At 33.6% G+C, this 16,707-nt stretch overlaps 1 protein-coding gene across 6 annotated transcripts in view; it reads left to right on the forward strand.

Moving 5' to 3' along the window:
• Positions 1 to 16,707, forward strand: part of Epha5 (EPH receptor A5) — a 286,938-nt gene that overhangs the window by 238,341 nt on the left and 31,890 nt on the right. For all 6 annotated transcript variants that reach the window (XM_090343502.1, XM_090343504.1, XM_090343505.1 and 3 more), the window contains 3 exons: positions 737 to 804; positions 2,094 to 2,219; positions 2,985 to 3,170. In XM_090343502.1, the coding sequence (XP_090199628.1) occupies positions 737 to 804; positions 2,094 to 2,219; positions 2,985 to 3,170 (380 nt within the window). The remainder of the gene's footprint in view (positions 1 to 736; positions 805 to 2,093; positions 2,220 to 2,984; positions 3,171 to 16,707) is intronic.

Below are 16,707 nucleotides of genomic sequence, written 5' to 3' on the forward strand. Positions count from 1 at the left end.
TAGATTCAGAGAAGCAAACCACATAAGTTTAGGAAAATTTCCAAACATAACAAAGAGAGGAACAAAGCATAAGTAAAACAACTAAAACTACTAGTCCATCAATGGCAGTTACAAAGATGAAGACAGGGTTAAAGTTTAACCTGGCATTTATGAACCATAGAAGAGCAAGGTTTGTCAGTAATTATAGCAGTTACAGGAACTTGAAACTTATTGGTCACTGAGAAGAATATAGATAAAAATTTCAAGAGTGAAGCTGAAGTGGGGGTGGAGATTGTGGTCATTTTTATAGTGATCAGAATGTATGTAAATACAAAATATGAGTTGGAGCAACCAAAGACTCCAAAATGAGAAAGAAGAGAGGAAATCATTAAAATCTTCTAAGAGGTTGGTGAAGGAACAAGGCCATTGGATCAGAGGCAGTTCTCAGGCAATTCATTCAGAAACGAAAAGACAACAGAAAAAACAAACAAACAAACAAAACTAATGTGGTTAATACAGTGCAGGAAATTTAAACATAAAGGTATGGTTTCACACTTTTAATTAAAATTCCGACAAGCTTATTTTCTGAGAGTGTGGAATATAGCTTTGGACTATAAATTCCATTCCTACGTTGGTTATATTTTATTACTAGAATGGACATTGATTAAGCAATTTTACTTATGTTTCCCATTTATAGGCTTAATGTGATTGATTTGTCCCTCTCAAAAGTGACTAATTGTAGTTTGTTTTGTTCTAGGCGGTGTGGCTACAGCAAAGCAAAGCAAGATCCAGAAGAAGAGAAGATGCATTTTCATAATGGGCACAGTAAGCAAATTGCACAAAAATAGAAAAGAGGATATTTAAAAGACTTATGATAACTGGCTAATATATTGTGTTGGACAAAAGTATAAAACAATTGGGCTTGGTAATGATGATGGCTGTTGATGGTTTATTCAATTATTTAAAGAATATTTCATCATAATAATAAAAAACCATTTCACCTAATGTAAAATGCTATTATATTTCAAATTTAATTCTAAAGCTAATTATAATTTCTAACAGATTGTGTAACAATCTATCACTATACATAATATCAAGTTAAATGATCAAAATTATAAAAAATCAATATTGTGGTACAAACTTAATTCAAATGACTTGAATAGCTTCAGAAGCTGATAAAACCTAGTTTTGACAGTGAACTTAAAACTTAGCTTAACTATAGTAATTTAATTCATTTATTTTCCCATAAAGTTTATAAAGTGAATTTATTTGCCAGATAAGTTTATCTTCAGCTTTTATCACAGTAAGGTGACCAAAATACTAAAGAATATTGACTCTTTTACCATTTTCTCTTAATATTATTTATGTTCAAGAAGTCCTCAGGAGGTGATATTAGGTAGTCTTCAAGGAAGTGCACTGAGACTTGGAGAACACAAAACTCTTGTATGAAGTCATGTAAATAAGAAAGGCAAATAGACAATTTCTAATTGTATACCAGCCTATTGTACCAATACAATAACAAATTGTTTTGATTAAGTTTCTGAGAAATCAAAATTAAGAATATTTGACTATAAGGCCGGCAGTTTGGCTTAGTGCCTGCCTGCCATGCATGAAGACTCAGGTTTGATTCCTCAGTACCTCATACATAGAAAAAAAGCCAGAAATGATGCTGTGGCTCAAGTAGTAGAGCTCTAGCCTTAAGAAAGCCCAAGGACAGTGTTCAGCCCTACGTTCAAGACCCAGGACTGGCAAAAAAAATATTAAACTCTGAATTTAATAGAGAATAACAGGGAAATAGATTAGTGGCATTCCACTGTCCAGTTAAATTGTTTTCAAAAATGTCCTAATTCACCCGAGATCTAGTGTCTAAATACTGTGATTGAAAATATGTTATCAATAATACATTCCTTTGAGCCACAATATCTATACTTATTCGAACTATAAATGTGGTATACTTGTCCTTATATAATTGCCATTATGTAGGAGAGTGCCTTTCCTTGCAGTGCAGCTGCATTTAAGCTATATTTAAGTACATAGGTGTATCAGTTAATACACCTGTGTACTTTTCCTCATGTATTTGCATGTCAATATGAATGCCCACATATTCTTTACAGTTAAGCTGCCAGGCGTGAGGACCTACATTGACCCACACACCTATGAGGATCCCAGTCAAGCTGTCCATGAGTTTGCCAAGGAGATAGAAGCCTCGTGTATCACCATCGAGAGAGTTATTGGAGCAGGTACCCAATATGCTTATGATTTGCACATTTTTTTCTATTAGGAAATGTAGTATATCAGTGGCTTGCAGTAATGACAAAGACTTTTAATCTTTTGTAATTGTCTTGCTTTTGAAGTGGTTTATAATCAATCACATGGAAACACAACATTCTATGTAGTTTGTGTTAAAAGAACAAAGGTCTGATTTATTACAGAAACACTTCAGTGAAAATATTTATATCGTCATTTATTGTTTTACATACATATTCATAAAACTTAAAAAACAATTTGTACAATTCAACTCATCTCTGCTTTGAAATTACTTCCTGTTCTTTTTCATTAATAAAAAGGAAGAAATAAGTGATTTCTAGCGAGTTGCTTTTCATTTCTTTCACATGTTTCCTTTTAGGTTTTGGTAAGTGAGGTGGATAATAAAACTTCCAAAAAGCTCAATGCTCATTGGTACATTTTTTTCCAAAGTACAGTTTACTCTGCTAACAGAGATGATGATGGTTTGACAACATTTTTGACTTTTTTCTTTGTTTGTTTGTTTTTTAACTGTATTTTGTTTTTGTCTTTTCTTTTTTGATACTGGGAATCAAACCCAGGACATTGCACTTGGTGGGCATGAGCATTGCCAATGAGCTACATCCCAGCCCTTAACAGTTTTATTTTTGTAAATTTAAATTTCCCTGAGCCTGAAGACTTCAAGAGTTAGAATTCTAAATAATTTTACTAAAGTAAGAATTCTAAAGGAGTTTGTGCACTTTCCCCATTTTTATCACAAGGTGAATTTGGTGAGGTTTGTAGCGGACGTCTGAAATTACCAGGAAAAAGAGAATTACCTGTGGCAATCAAAACCCTTAAAGTAGGCTATACTGAAAAGCAGCGCAGAGATTTTCTAGGTGAAGCAAGCATCATGGGCCAGTTTGATCATCCTAACATCATCCACCTTGAAGGTGTTGTGACCAAAAGTGAGTATGATGACATTTTATGCTTGGAGGGGGTGGTGGGAAAGGCACCTTGAGAGTATTTGTCTAATTTATTATTGACTTAGGTAAGAAAGAAATTGATCATCAGTCTATTTAATTTCTTTCATTTGCACTGTATTTTAGCAGATAGTTTGAAAAATCAAGTTTTCAATGAATCAAAGTTTCTATTTCTCTTGCAAATATATATGTATCTAACCAAATGCCATGGATTCAGTGTCCAAAGTAGATTTCAAAGAAGCTAGTTTATTTTACTATACTTTTTTGTAACTTTTTATATGATGGTAACTTTAACTCCAAATCTTTGAGGCACTGGACTTAACATTTAATAAGATTTTAAAAACCATAGGTGCCTCATCATCTTTTGAACCATTCTTTATATTGTGCTCATTTTTATTTATAAATATATATATATATATTATGTATAGAATTATTTATAGAATTAGTACTAGTATATGGATATACTGATAGTTATATAAAATATAGAGAACTGGAACTATTATTTTACATATATTTATTTATTTTTTTATTTTTTGCCAGTCTTTGTGTTTTCTCAAGGCTAGAGCTCTACAACTTGAGCCACAGCACCACTTCTGGCTTTTTTCTTTGTATGTGGTACCGAGGAATCAAACCCGGATGTTCGTGCATGCTAGGCAAGCACTCTACCACTAGGCCAAACTCCCGGCTTATACATATATTTATATATTATAGTTAATATATTATTTATATACAGAATTAGAAATATGATTTTTATATTTTATAAATAAGTACTAGTTCTAGGATGAACAAAAATCTTAGAAAACTGTAAAAATTAATTAAGACTTATTATTAAAGTAAATGTAGCATTTAGAAAGAAATATCTAGAATTTCATATTCTCTAGAATTTTTTTCCTTTGTTCATCTTAGGGTTACTATTGAGTTTTAAAATATATTTGTCCAATATGAATTCAAGAAATATGTATTCAATGTTTTTACTTACTAATTACATTCAACTTAATATTACTTATATTGTCTAGCAATTATGAAAAACTAAACAAACTGAAAAACTTTTCCACACCAAAGGTACAACACCTTGATTATAAAAATTTCCTACTCCTATTTCACTCACAATGTCACAGATGAGAACACAGAAACTTATCACAAGTACCAGAGAAAGACCACAGGTGGAAAAGTATTAAGTGAATAATATATTAGAGTTTTGAGTAGTCCAATTTCTAGAATATTTTTTATTTTCTTGAGTATAACAATAGGAGAAAATAATTTGTAGACATAAGCTCATTTAAATTTTGGATATGTTTTCCATACCTATTTTTCTTGATAGCAACTCAGAGAGGACAGTGCTAGAACAACAACAACAACAAACAATTTGAGCGTTTACTAGAAAAAATTATGTTTCTGAACATATGTACGAAAAAGGGACAAGAAAGAAGAAGGGAAAAGAAGCCAAAATTATTTAAAGAAACACAAAAAATACAATTATGTGATAATAATTGGGTCATACAGTTTATGCAGAGGAATATTTGAAGTAAAAATATTGAAGTGAAAATGTGCTCACAGGTAGAATTAATAAAATCATAATTGGAGTGAGACTAAATTGTTTCAAGGAAACATCTTGAAAAAGTATCAGTGTTAAAGTGATAATACAGACAGTGTGTGCATTGTGCAATACCTAACTGGAGGATGGGTCAGGGAGAGCCTGGGAGCCCAGGAGGTGGAGGTCAGTCTTAGCAATAGAGGAAGATCCCATTTGGAAAAGAAAGAATAAGAGAGAGAGAGAGAGAGAGAGAGAGAGAGAGAGAGAGAGAGAGAGAGAGAGAGAGAGAGAGAGAGAGAGAGGTGTGACATATATGACTTATATTAATCAAAGTAATTTTTGCATGTATTTTAAAGCATTTGAAAACTGTTTCTAGAAGGTGATGTCACTATTAGAACATGATCACATCTAAATTCTGTGAATTCTAGTCCGTTGAATGGTTCTGTGATTGGGAAGGTTTTGATTTCCAGTCTTCTAAATATTCTGGCTCAGGTTCCCATTGACCACAAGGCTACAGAGAGAGGCAACACAGATGAAAACACAATGCTTGCTGTGTGCATTTTCAACGTTCTATGCACAGAAACGACATTTCCCCTGTTCACATGCAACCCTTGATGTTCAACTTAGGAAGTTTTCCACTTGTTTTTAATTTGCCATGTTTCAACTCACTTTATTTGTGTCCTTAATTTCATGCTCTCTGATCTGATGCTAATTTATTCACCAATTTTTCTCAACCTGCAGCACACAGATAATGAGACATAAATGCAACGAAACCTTATGCTTCTTTTGATTGAAGCTGAGGTAGAGAGTCTGGAGTAGCCCTGGATGTCTGGGTGGTATCACGGAAACCTTAATTTTTCCTTGTTTCTTGCCTACATGAGTGAAGTATGGACCCCCATTTAAATTTCTCCTGTGATTTACTGTGAAAAAGAGCACATTGTGCATATCTATCTATCTATATATATTTATATAGATAGATATATAGAGAGAGATAAAGAGAGTGATATAGATATATACCAGAGAAACTTCATGACAAATGACATAAAAAATCCCACAGGTACTGACTTAATTAACTCATTTGCAATAAAAGACACCTTGGTGTAATATACACAGTGCCAGTTTTTTACTATTTAATGAGATTCAGGGGAACAAATAGAAAAAGAAAAAATGCTATAATTTTTCCATTTGTATCATGCTTAGTTTATTTTTTCAACTTTTTTTTATAGATTTCTTTTCTCACTATGGGAAAATGAGTCAAACTGACTAAAAGAATATTGTTTCAAGCTTTGAAATTATTCCTAGATTTACTTGTTACTCTCTGATGCATATAAACAAGCTTTCCTTTAGTATACAATTAATAAATCTAAGCAGATTATTACAAGAATCTTACAAGGACCTCTTTTTTTCATTTTGTTTCTTTGGCACATACATTGACAGTTTCCAAAAAAAACTATTACGTAGATTTCATAACTAGCATTCAAACACATACACACACATACATACACCTGCATTCCCATATATAGCTCCCTAATTCCACACTAACTGGAGCTATTCCAATCACAGTTCTCCAAGCCAATCACTTTCTTCCTATATGTTTTTCAAACTAGTTTACTCCACATGCTTTACCCTCTGATTTTATTACACAGCAACTGTTGTGTAATATAAAGTAAAATACATATGAATGTACACAAAAGGAATGTACTTTAATGGTCTGCATAGTACCATGTAGCCACATATCCATTTTCTTTTCATATTAGAATATATTAACTATACAGTGTTTCATTATGATAATTCTATACATGCAACAAACATTCTTTGAGCATGTTATCCTATTTCTCTTTCTTATTCCCTGTACATTTGTAAATAATTTTTAGTTTGATTGGTTTATTTTAATCCACATTTAAAGTATATGCATGCATGACATTACATATTATTATATTTACCTGCCATATGTTGGTTCATTCCTAGTGTCTCACTTTACAACTACACTATTTTTTTCCCCAGATAGCTCTCCTTGTTCTTTTTTGCTCTATTAAGGCATTTCCTGCAGTCCTATAATGGCCTCTTAACTTTCTACTTGATCTTTGAGAACAATTCAGACATGATCTGTTCTGAGGCCAGAGTCATTTCCCTTCTTTTACTTATTTGTTTACTTATTTATTTATTCATTTATTTATTTATTTAGTTAGTTAGTTGTTCCTGGGACTTGAATTCCAGGCCTGGGATTTGTAACTGAGCCTCTCTGTGCACAAGGCTTGCACTCTGTCAGAGTGCCACAGTGTCACTCTTCCCTTTTCTGATTAGTTTGCTGGAGATAAGAGTCTCATATACTTTCCAGCCCTGAGAAAATACAAAAATCTAGCAGAAGATCAGTACTTTTGTTTAACCTAAGTAACTGCATGCAGCCAGTGCCACATTCCCTTGTTTTGTTAAAACTAGACAAGAAATATGTATTTCAGCTAGTGTATATCTGTTAATCAGTAGGAATATAGCAGAATCACATAGGCTGAGTTCCTATCCTTATAGAGCTTATGTTTGACTGACTAAAAAACAAACTAAATGCGTAACTACACTAAAATATTTGAAGTTGATAGAAAAACAATAGAGGTGAGACTAGAGATTGGTTCTCTTTAAAAATATTGCTTTCATTTTACTTAGGAATGAATAAAATGAAAGTATGGAGCTCCTCAACAGCTGTATGCAGAACACTATAGGGAATGGAAACAGAGAAATGTGAAATATTCAAGTGACAGAAAGTCAGTGTTATTGCAATGGAATGAGTGAAACATACCTGCTAAAACTTTGTCATGATGACCTAGTAAAGGGCAGTTGGTGAATGAACTCTTAGTTACATACAAAATCATTTCATAATGGAAATTCTGAAAGCTTTAGAACTAACATAGGATGGATTCTGATTTATCCACTCACTGAAATATTCCAGTACTACAAGCAGTGACAATTATACATTGAAGAATCAACTATAAAAATAAATCATCTTTGAATTCACATGTATTTTTCTTTGTTAGGGCACTTGTAGCATTAAGAAAGGTTATAAAAATGTAAATTTTCTCTCTGAAAAGTTTACAATCACTAATTTAAAGGAAACAAACTTCTTTAGAAGACATTACTTGAAGCATAAATGGGCTGTTAGTAAACAAAGGATCACATGTTAATGATATTTTAATATTAATAAAACAAACTTGTCACACAGCTTTTAGATCCCCTATATTATCTGAAATGAAAATCAAAATTTAATAATAATCTAAAATATTATAGTCAATAATTTTGACTCTGTACTTAATCATTTTATGTATCATTAGTATCTCACTTTTAATTAGAGACATGATGTCATTTGAGGATAATTACGTTAATTTCAGCAATCTGAAAAGTTTGATATCTACATCAGAGAGAACTTTCTCTTTTTTTTAATATATTTTTTATTGTAATTAATAGAAGGGTTACATGATATTTGCCAGATAGATGGTGCATTAATTCCCATACATTGATGCCCTTTCACATGTCTTGGTCCCCATTTCCCTCCTCCCCACCCCTACCCCTCATCTTGTTTTCCCCCCTTCCCTATCAAATTTCAAATAACCAAATACAAATATATCCGATATATCAAGTAACAAAGTGAGATACTGTAACAATATGAGATAACCAAGGACATCAAAAGAGATGAGAGATAACATAGTACCTTAAGAACAACATTCATTCATTATATGGCTTATGTTTCTATATCCTAGAGATCCTTTCATTTAGCGTCCTACTATATGGCCTTTTGTATCAAGGTTTTGTTCTATTGCAAATCTCTGCTAGGAGAGCCCAAGGTTTCTAATGATTATGACAAATGAGGGAAACCATTGAGCCTAAGTTCCTTTGAGTCTGGCTTACTTCACTTAATATGATTTTTTTCTAAGTCTTTCCATTTCCTAACAAATGGGGCAATGTCATTCTTTCTGACAGCAGCATAGAATTCCATTGTGTACAAATACCACATCTTGTTGATCCACTCATCAACTGAGGGACATCTAGGTTGGTTCCATATCTTTGCTATGGTAAATAGTGCTGCAATGAACATTGTTGTGCTGGTGGATTTAGTATGTCTTTGTTTCTGGATGATTGGGTAAATGCCAAGTAGTGGAATTGCTGGGTCACAGGGGAGCTCTATGTTTAGTTTTTGAGGAACTGCCATACTGCTTTCCATAGTGGTTGAATGAGTTTGCACTCCCACCAACAGTGTACTAGGGATCCCTTCCAGCATCTGTTGTTATTAGTTTTCTTTATCCTGGCCATTCTAACTGGAGTGAGGTGGAATCTTAGAGTTGTTTTGATTTGCATCTCTTTTATGACCAGAGATGTTGAGCATTTCTTCATGTGTCTATAGGCCATTTTTGTTTCTTCTTCAGAGAAGATTCTCTTTAAGTTTTTGGCCCATCTTTTAATGGGATGGTTGTTACTTTGGAGATTAGTTTTGGATTAATTCAATTTTTTGAGCTGTTGATATATTTTAGATATGAGGCCTTTGTCGGTTGTATGGTTGGTGAAGATCTTCTCCCAGTCTGTAGGCTTCCTAATTAGTTTTGTATGTCCTTTGCCATACAAAAGCTCTGCAGTTTAATGCAGTCCCACTTATCCAGCCTTTCTCTGATTTGTTGTGATTCTTGGTCCTTATTAAGAAAGTTTGGACCTGTGCCAAGGAGGCCTAGTGTATCTCCTATTTCTTCTTGTAAAGTTTTCTGTGTGTTGGCTTTTACCTCCAGGTCTTTGATCCATTTGGAGTTAATTCTAGTGCAGGGTGACAAAGAAGGAGCCAACTTTAGTTTTCTGCAGGTGCTTAACTAGTTCTGCCAGCACCACTTCTTGTTGAGCAATGCTGTTTATCTAGGTGTTCAATTATACTCTAGGTCCAGAGGGACTTAAATACAATACAGTTTGGATTGAGGGGCTTATTGTTTTGGTCATAAATTGGTCATCTGTGATTGTATTAGATTTGTATGTAAGTGTACAAAAAGAAAGAGAGAGTGTTATTACCAATCTAAAAGAGCTAAAATCTATTGTCAGCCAACTAAAAAGGTCTAGGTTAGTTATATCTGAAAAATTATAATCTTGTTTAGTATTAATCTTGCTCCCATCTTCAAATGGGCAAAACAAGAAACTCAAGAAAAATGTCAAATCAAGGAATAGTATCTTCCACCCAACAGAAACAGGCAATGGAGCAGTCAGTGGCAAATCTAGAGGAGAGCCTACCAGGAGGTATATAAATGCAATTGATAAACATCATTAATGAAAAATGTGAAAACATAAAGAAAGAGATAAGGGAGGAAGCCACAGCTAAACAAAAGGAAACCATAAAAAGATGATATGTGAAAAAGGGGAAGCCATAAAGGAGGCCATAATAAAGGTTTTTCAAAGAAAAATGGACGAATTCATAGAATTCACAAACAAAAAGGTGACTGAACTCCAACAAATGTCCAAAGAGAATAAAGCTGCTGAGCTAACCACTCAAATGGAAATCAAGGAGCTAAAGAAATCCATACATGATCTAAAACAAGAGATGCAAGGCATCAAAAATGAGCAATTAGAAGCAAGGGAGATGAAGAATAAAGTAGATAGCTTTGATAGCAGGTTAGACCATGCAGAAGGGAGAATTTCTCGGGCTGAAGATAATTTAGTTGTTATAGAAAAAGAACAGAAAATGAGTCAATTCAAATCTAGGAAATATGAGGAAACGCTACAGGTGGTCCAAGATGCAATTAGGAAGCCTAATTTAAGGCTAATTGGTATTGAGGAGGGTCTGGAGAAAGAGGTCAATGGTATTGGAAATATACTTCAAGGAATCATCTCAGAGAATTTCCCAAATATCCAGAAGGGCAGGCCCATCCAGATACAAGAAGGTTTTAGAACTCCAAACAGACCTGACCAGAACAGGACATCCCACCACCACATTATAATTTGAACTGGATCAATAGAGGCCAAAGATAGGATCCTAAAAGCAGCCAGGGAGAAGAGAACAATCACCTATAAAGGCAAATCAATCAGAATAGCCCCAGATTTCTCAGCAGAGACCATGCAAGCAAGAAGAGATTGGAAGGATATATGCCATGACCTGAAGTCAAATAACTACCAACCAAGAATACTGTACCCATCTAAGCTCTCATTCATAACTGAGGGAACAATAAAAACATTCCATTTCAAGGAAAAGCTTGAACATTTTGTAGCAACAAAACCAACATTACAGAAAATTCTCAAACATGTTCTACACATAGAAAACCAACACAAATGTAATGCAGAGAAAGACATGGCACCTAAAACTCATAACATCTAAGTACCACAAAAGTTATCAAGACACAGGCCCTAATGAAAGCTGGTAAAAATGGCAGAAACTAATAAATATTTCTCAATCCTGACTCTCAATATCAATGGATTTAACTCTTTGATGAAATGACATAGATTATCTAGTTGGATCAAAAAACAAGATTCATCATTCTGCTGTCTTCAAGAGACACATCTTACCCCAAAAAACAAACACCTTTTGGAATAAAGTCTCTCAAGCTAACGGCCCCCATAAACAGGCTGGAGTTGCCATCCTCATATCAGATAAAATAGACTTCAAACTAAAATTAGTGAGAAAAGACAAAGAAGGTTACTACATACTACTAAAGGGATCTTTCCTCCAGGAGGACATAACCATCCTAAATATCTACACACCGAATCCCAGAGCTCCGAACTTCATCAAGCAAACTTTACTTTCACTGAAACCATACATAGATCGAAACACAGTGATTGTTGGTGACTTTAACACACCATTCTCACCTTTGGACAGATCAACAAGGCAAAAACTCAACAGAGAAACCTTAGAATTGAACAACTATATAGACCAACTAGATCTAACAGACATCTGCAGATTATTCCACCCAGAGAGAACTTTCTTATGCTGTCATCTCAGATGATGCACATATTTGATTTTATCATATTTTCTGAAATTAAAATTATGCAGTTTTGTAAGTGGTTTATCTTAATCTGTTAGGCAGATGTAAATAAATAAACAGCAGAGTTAAACTCTAGGTAGTTAGATTGTTTTTTGGTTTTTTTTTTTGTTTGCTAGTCACAGGGCTTGAACTCAGCGCCTGGGCCTTGCCTCAGCACATTTTTGCGCTCAGTGTTAGTGCTCCATCTCTTGGGCCACAGTATCACTTCTAGCTTTTCTGAGAAGATGATTAGACAGAAGTGTCTCCCTGACTTTTCTTCCTGGAACTGCAATCCTTAGATCTCAGCCTCCTGATTAGCTAGGATTATAGATATGTGCCACTGGAGTCCCGATCTATGTATTTTTAAAAGGTTGTTTTGTTTGCTTTTTCTCTTTACAAGGGTTGTCTTTTCCTATTACCAGCATACAATATTATTTTATTTTTAGCCTTTAATAATTGAGTCAAAATGCTTGTATTATTCTGTTTTCTTTGAGGTTCAAATAAAAGCAATTTCAAACAGCTCCAAGTGATAATATATTAAATGGAATGCAACTCAATGCAAATGGCCTAATGAGATAAAACGATAGATGTAAAAATATAGGCAGAAAAGCTTCTTCAATCAATTTCAATTCATAAAGAATTTTAAGAGAAATTCAACGACAGTTATTTTTCTGGTGAATTATGATGCTCTTTGTGAAATTGTCCACTATATCCCTAAGTAGTATCATGTGTTTGTTGATGAGTTTAACTAATTGTTTCAGTCAAGCAGATAGTATAAATGCAAATAAAATAAGTCCAGCTATAACTGCAAATCTTGTGATGTGATGTCGCCTTATGCACTGTTTCTCAAAATTGAATGTGCCTCTAGGGTTACTGCTAAATTGCAAAAGTTGATTACAATTAATCTATTTTGGGAAATATGTTACAGTTCTAACAAGCTTACAGGCTATGTTTCTACTGCTTAGCAGGACCTAAGAGAAGCAAGAGTTAAATTCATGTTTGCCAAATTGTTTTCATCTACTAGTTTGAAATACAATTGATTCATGATGAGGCTCATGACCTGTTCTTAGAAATTTGTAATGAATACTAGCACTACAAAAATCATGGTAAAAGCTAGGCACAGTAGCTCACACCTGTAATCCTTGCTACTCAGGAGGCTGAGATCTGAGGATCTCGGTTAAAAGCCAGCCTGGACATTAAAAAGTCCTTGTCACTCTTATCTCCAATTAACTACCAGAAGACTGGAAGTGGCAATGTAGCTTAAGGAGTAGGAAGGTCACCTTGAGCTAAGGAGCTTAGGGACAGTGCCCAGGCCCAGAATTTAAGCCCCATGACTGACAAAGAAAAAAATATTTATGGTAAAGAAACATTTTATTGTAATAAGAAAGCACCTATTCCAAATCTGAATCTGATATTTGCAGGACAGTAGTTATTGCTCTAGAAATTATATTGTGTAACAGAGCTCACTGCAAATCCCTACATTTCTCTCTCCTCTGAACTTCTAATTTTCTTTGTAGGTATGACTATTTTAAATGCTTCTTTTTTAATATTTTTCATTTTAATTAATAAAAGGGTTACATGATATTTGCCAGATAGAAAGTGCATTAATTCACATACATTGATATCCTTTCACATGTCTTAGTACCCATTACCCTCCGTCCCACCCCCCACCCCAGTCTTGGTTTTCCCCCCTTCCCTATCAAATTTCAAATAACCAAATACAAATAAATTCAATATATCAGATAACAAAGTGAGATACTGTAACAATATGAATTACCCAAGGGACAGCAAAGGAGATGAAATATAACATAGTACAATAAGGACAACAATCATTTGGTATATGGCTTTTGTTTCAATATCCTGGAGGTCCTTTCAATTAGCTTCATACTATATGGCCTTATGTATCAAGATTTTGCTCTGTTTCAGACCTCTGCTAGTAGAGCCCAAGGTTTCTACTGATTATGATAAATGAGGGAAACCATTGAGCCTAAGTTCCTTTGAGTCTGGCTTACTTCACTTAATATGATTTTTTCTAAGTCTTTCTATATCCTAACAAATGGGGCGATGTTGTTCTTTCTGACAGCAGCATAGAATTCCATTGTGTACATACCACAACTTGTTGATCCACTCATCAACTGAGGGACATCTAGGTTGGTTCCATATCTTTGCTATGGTGAATAGTGCTGCAATGAACATTGTTGTGCTATAAATGCTTCTTATATATAGGTAGATTCAAGATACTATTTTAGCATCTTGATTAGAGGATATAATTGTAGACTTTATATGAGGATGGAATAAATTTTTTTGTCATTTTATCAATAGATAAGTTATTTGGTATAAGATAGACATAATTACCAAGATTCTACTATAATAAAAAGCAATTATATAATTTCTTGTTGTTATACTTTAAATATCTAGATCATAGTCATAGAAGGCGAGAGAATAGTATTTATAGTTTGAAGTTTTTTATTGAACTTTTTGTACTCAATTGAAATAATAGATTGACTCCCAAGTCTCTTTGAATACTACTATCTGTTGTAATTTAATAATAGTAGAACTTTAATAACATTTAATAATAACAGTGCCTTGCAAAGATGCACCTCCAGTAAGTCAATAATTTGGAGCTCTTTTATCATTATGAATAATAAACATGAACCCACAGATAAAGTATTTTTCCTGCATAGACTATTTATGGGACAAGCTCCCCGTAAATAATATGAAACTCTCCTCTGTGATTAAAATCGTGTTTTGACATGCTTTATTAGATCTTTTCACATGAATCTTTGATAATATACTTTCAAAATTATTGGCAGATCTACTCTGTACTTCAAGTTGTATAATGAAAAATGATTTATACAACTTGATTGAATTTACAGGGTTAGAGTGAACCATGTTAATTATTGTATGTCATTTTTGTAGGCTAGCAGGAACTGAGACAAAACATAAGCCAAACTAAATGCAATTAGCATTAAAATGACGCATGCATGAAAATAATCTAATAGGTCCTGATGGCCTCATTCTTTCTAACAATAACAATGATCCTGTTTGTTTGCAAGCATTCACTTGTTTTCCTTTGCACTGAATATAAGAGATGGTTTAGGATCCTATGACATTGCTCAAATAATGTTTCGTTTTGACATTTTATGGTCTGTATTGTCATGAACAATTAATCTAACTTTTAAAACTAGTTGAAAAATATTCTAGCATGATGAATATCAAGTACATACCTCTCCTAAAAATAACCACTGTTTTAAAAATAATAATTACCAGGAGGTTCTACTGGCTCACTGCTGTAGGAGGCTAAGATAGGAGGATTGAAGTTTGAAGCCAATCTGATCAGGGAAATCCATGAGCCTTTTATCTCCAATTAAGCAGCAAAAAGCCAGAAATAGAGCTGCTGTTCAAGTAGCAGAAAAATACCCTTAAGTAAAAAAGCTGAGGGATAGTGGTCAGGCCTTGAGATCAAGCTCCAATACTACTGTGGGGCTGCAAGGAATTGTAGGGAACTATAAGAATTGTGAATGGATAGAAAAAGAAAGCTCTGGAAAGATAAGGGACATTAAAAAAATTAGATAAAGAGAGACTTAGATTTTGTTTATTTGTTATTTTTTGTTTTGATCATCAAAATATCTGCTCATGGAGAGTATGAGTGAAAAGATACTAAAGAGGAAAAACTGAAGCCATTTTCCCTTAAAAGTTTGCTGCAATACAGTTCTTGAATGACTCTACAATGTGGAATCTACTTATTTCCAGTTTATATCAGGACATATATTCAACAGGCACATAACCCTTTTAGACTTACTCACTGATAGTTTACTAAAATACTTCCAGAGTATCTGGTAAAAATAAATGAATAAATGAATAAATAAAACAAATAAAAGCAAGCTCATGTCCAAGTTACCACATGATATCTCTACAAAAACTCAGATTGATTCTTGAAGATGTCTTGAGGTCTCAGTGGAGTCAAATGAACATAGTAGTGCATCCGTGATACTCTCACAGTAATGTACCAGGATACTCACACAGCTGTGCAAATCAGGATACATGAGTTTCTCTGCCAGAACAAAAGCTTTTGACTAAATGAAAGACTGAAACAGTGTCTGTTGTCTGAGAACCAAAAGAGCTCCAAGCAGAATATAGTATCTTAAAAAATCATATTGTCTATTATCCTTTAAAGTGATCAGAAATATAATTAAAATAAATGAAAAACATTTTAAATTAGGAACATTTATTCATCAACAAAAATTGCAATTATAACATGGAAAGAGGATGCAGTAATAATATTTGATGCATATGCAATGAAACTAAGAAAACTGAGCAGAAGATGGGTTGAGAAGAATGGAAGACAATGCAAAACAGGGTGGTATCGATGAAGAAACATTGTCCTGATAAACTGACTTGTTGATTGTTATCCCCTTTATACAACCACTTAAAAATGATAAAAACATAAATTTTTAAAGAAGATGAATTTGCATTCATAAACTAACATGTTCAACTGAAATTCCTTTATACAACTACTTAAAGAGTAGTAGAAAAGTGCTTGTCCAGCTAGCATCAAAACCCAAATTACAGATGTAACAGATTTCCTAGGAATTGCTTTTGTAGTCAATTGGGAACAAAAAATGAACTGTCATAGGAAGTAAGCTGGCATAACAAAAAAAGAAAAGAAACAGCTCTATGGCTTTAGAATCTGCCAAATCAACTTCTAAGCTACTATGGCATGACAAAAAAAGAGGGTAACCTTGATGATTTCTATGGAAATTTTCACAAGGCAATGGAATTAGAACACATCTTGTAAGAACTAATAAACTTAGGGCTGCTGAAGATAGGATGTGGTTGGAGTGCAGAAAAGTAAGTAATCATACATCCCCCTAAGAAGAGTTACCAAAACATAGAGATGAATTGCAATATATATTTTATATTGTATGGATCATAAAGAAGATGGTCAGAGAGGATAAGTACTTTGATTCAAAATTAATCAAAGATGAAAATATTTGATACATTGCATTATTTTCTT

Source organism: Megascapheus bottae, chromosome 13 (genome assembly GCF_031878675.1).
Source record: "Megascapheus bottae isolate mThoBot1 chromosome 13, mThoBot2.hap1, whole genome shotgun sequence".
Taxonomy (NCBI): Eukaryota; Metazoa; Chordata; class Mammalia; order Rodentia; family Geomyidae; genus Megascapheus; species Megascapheus bottae.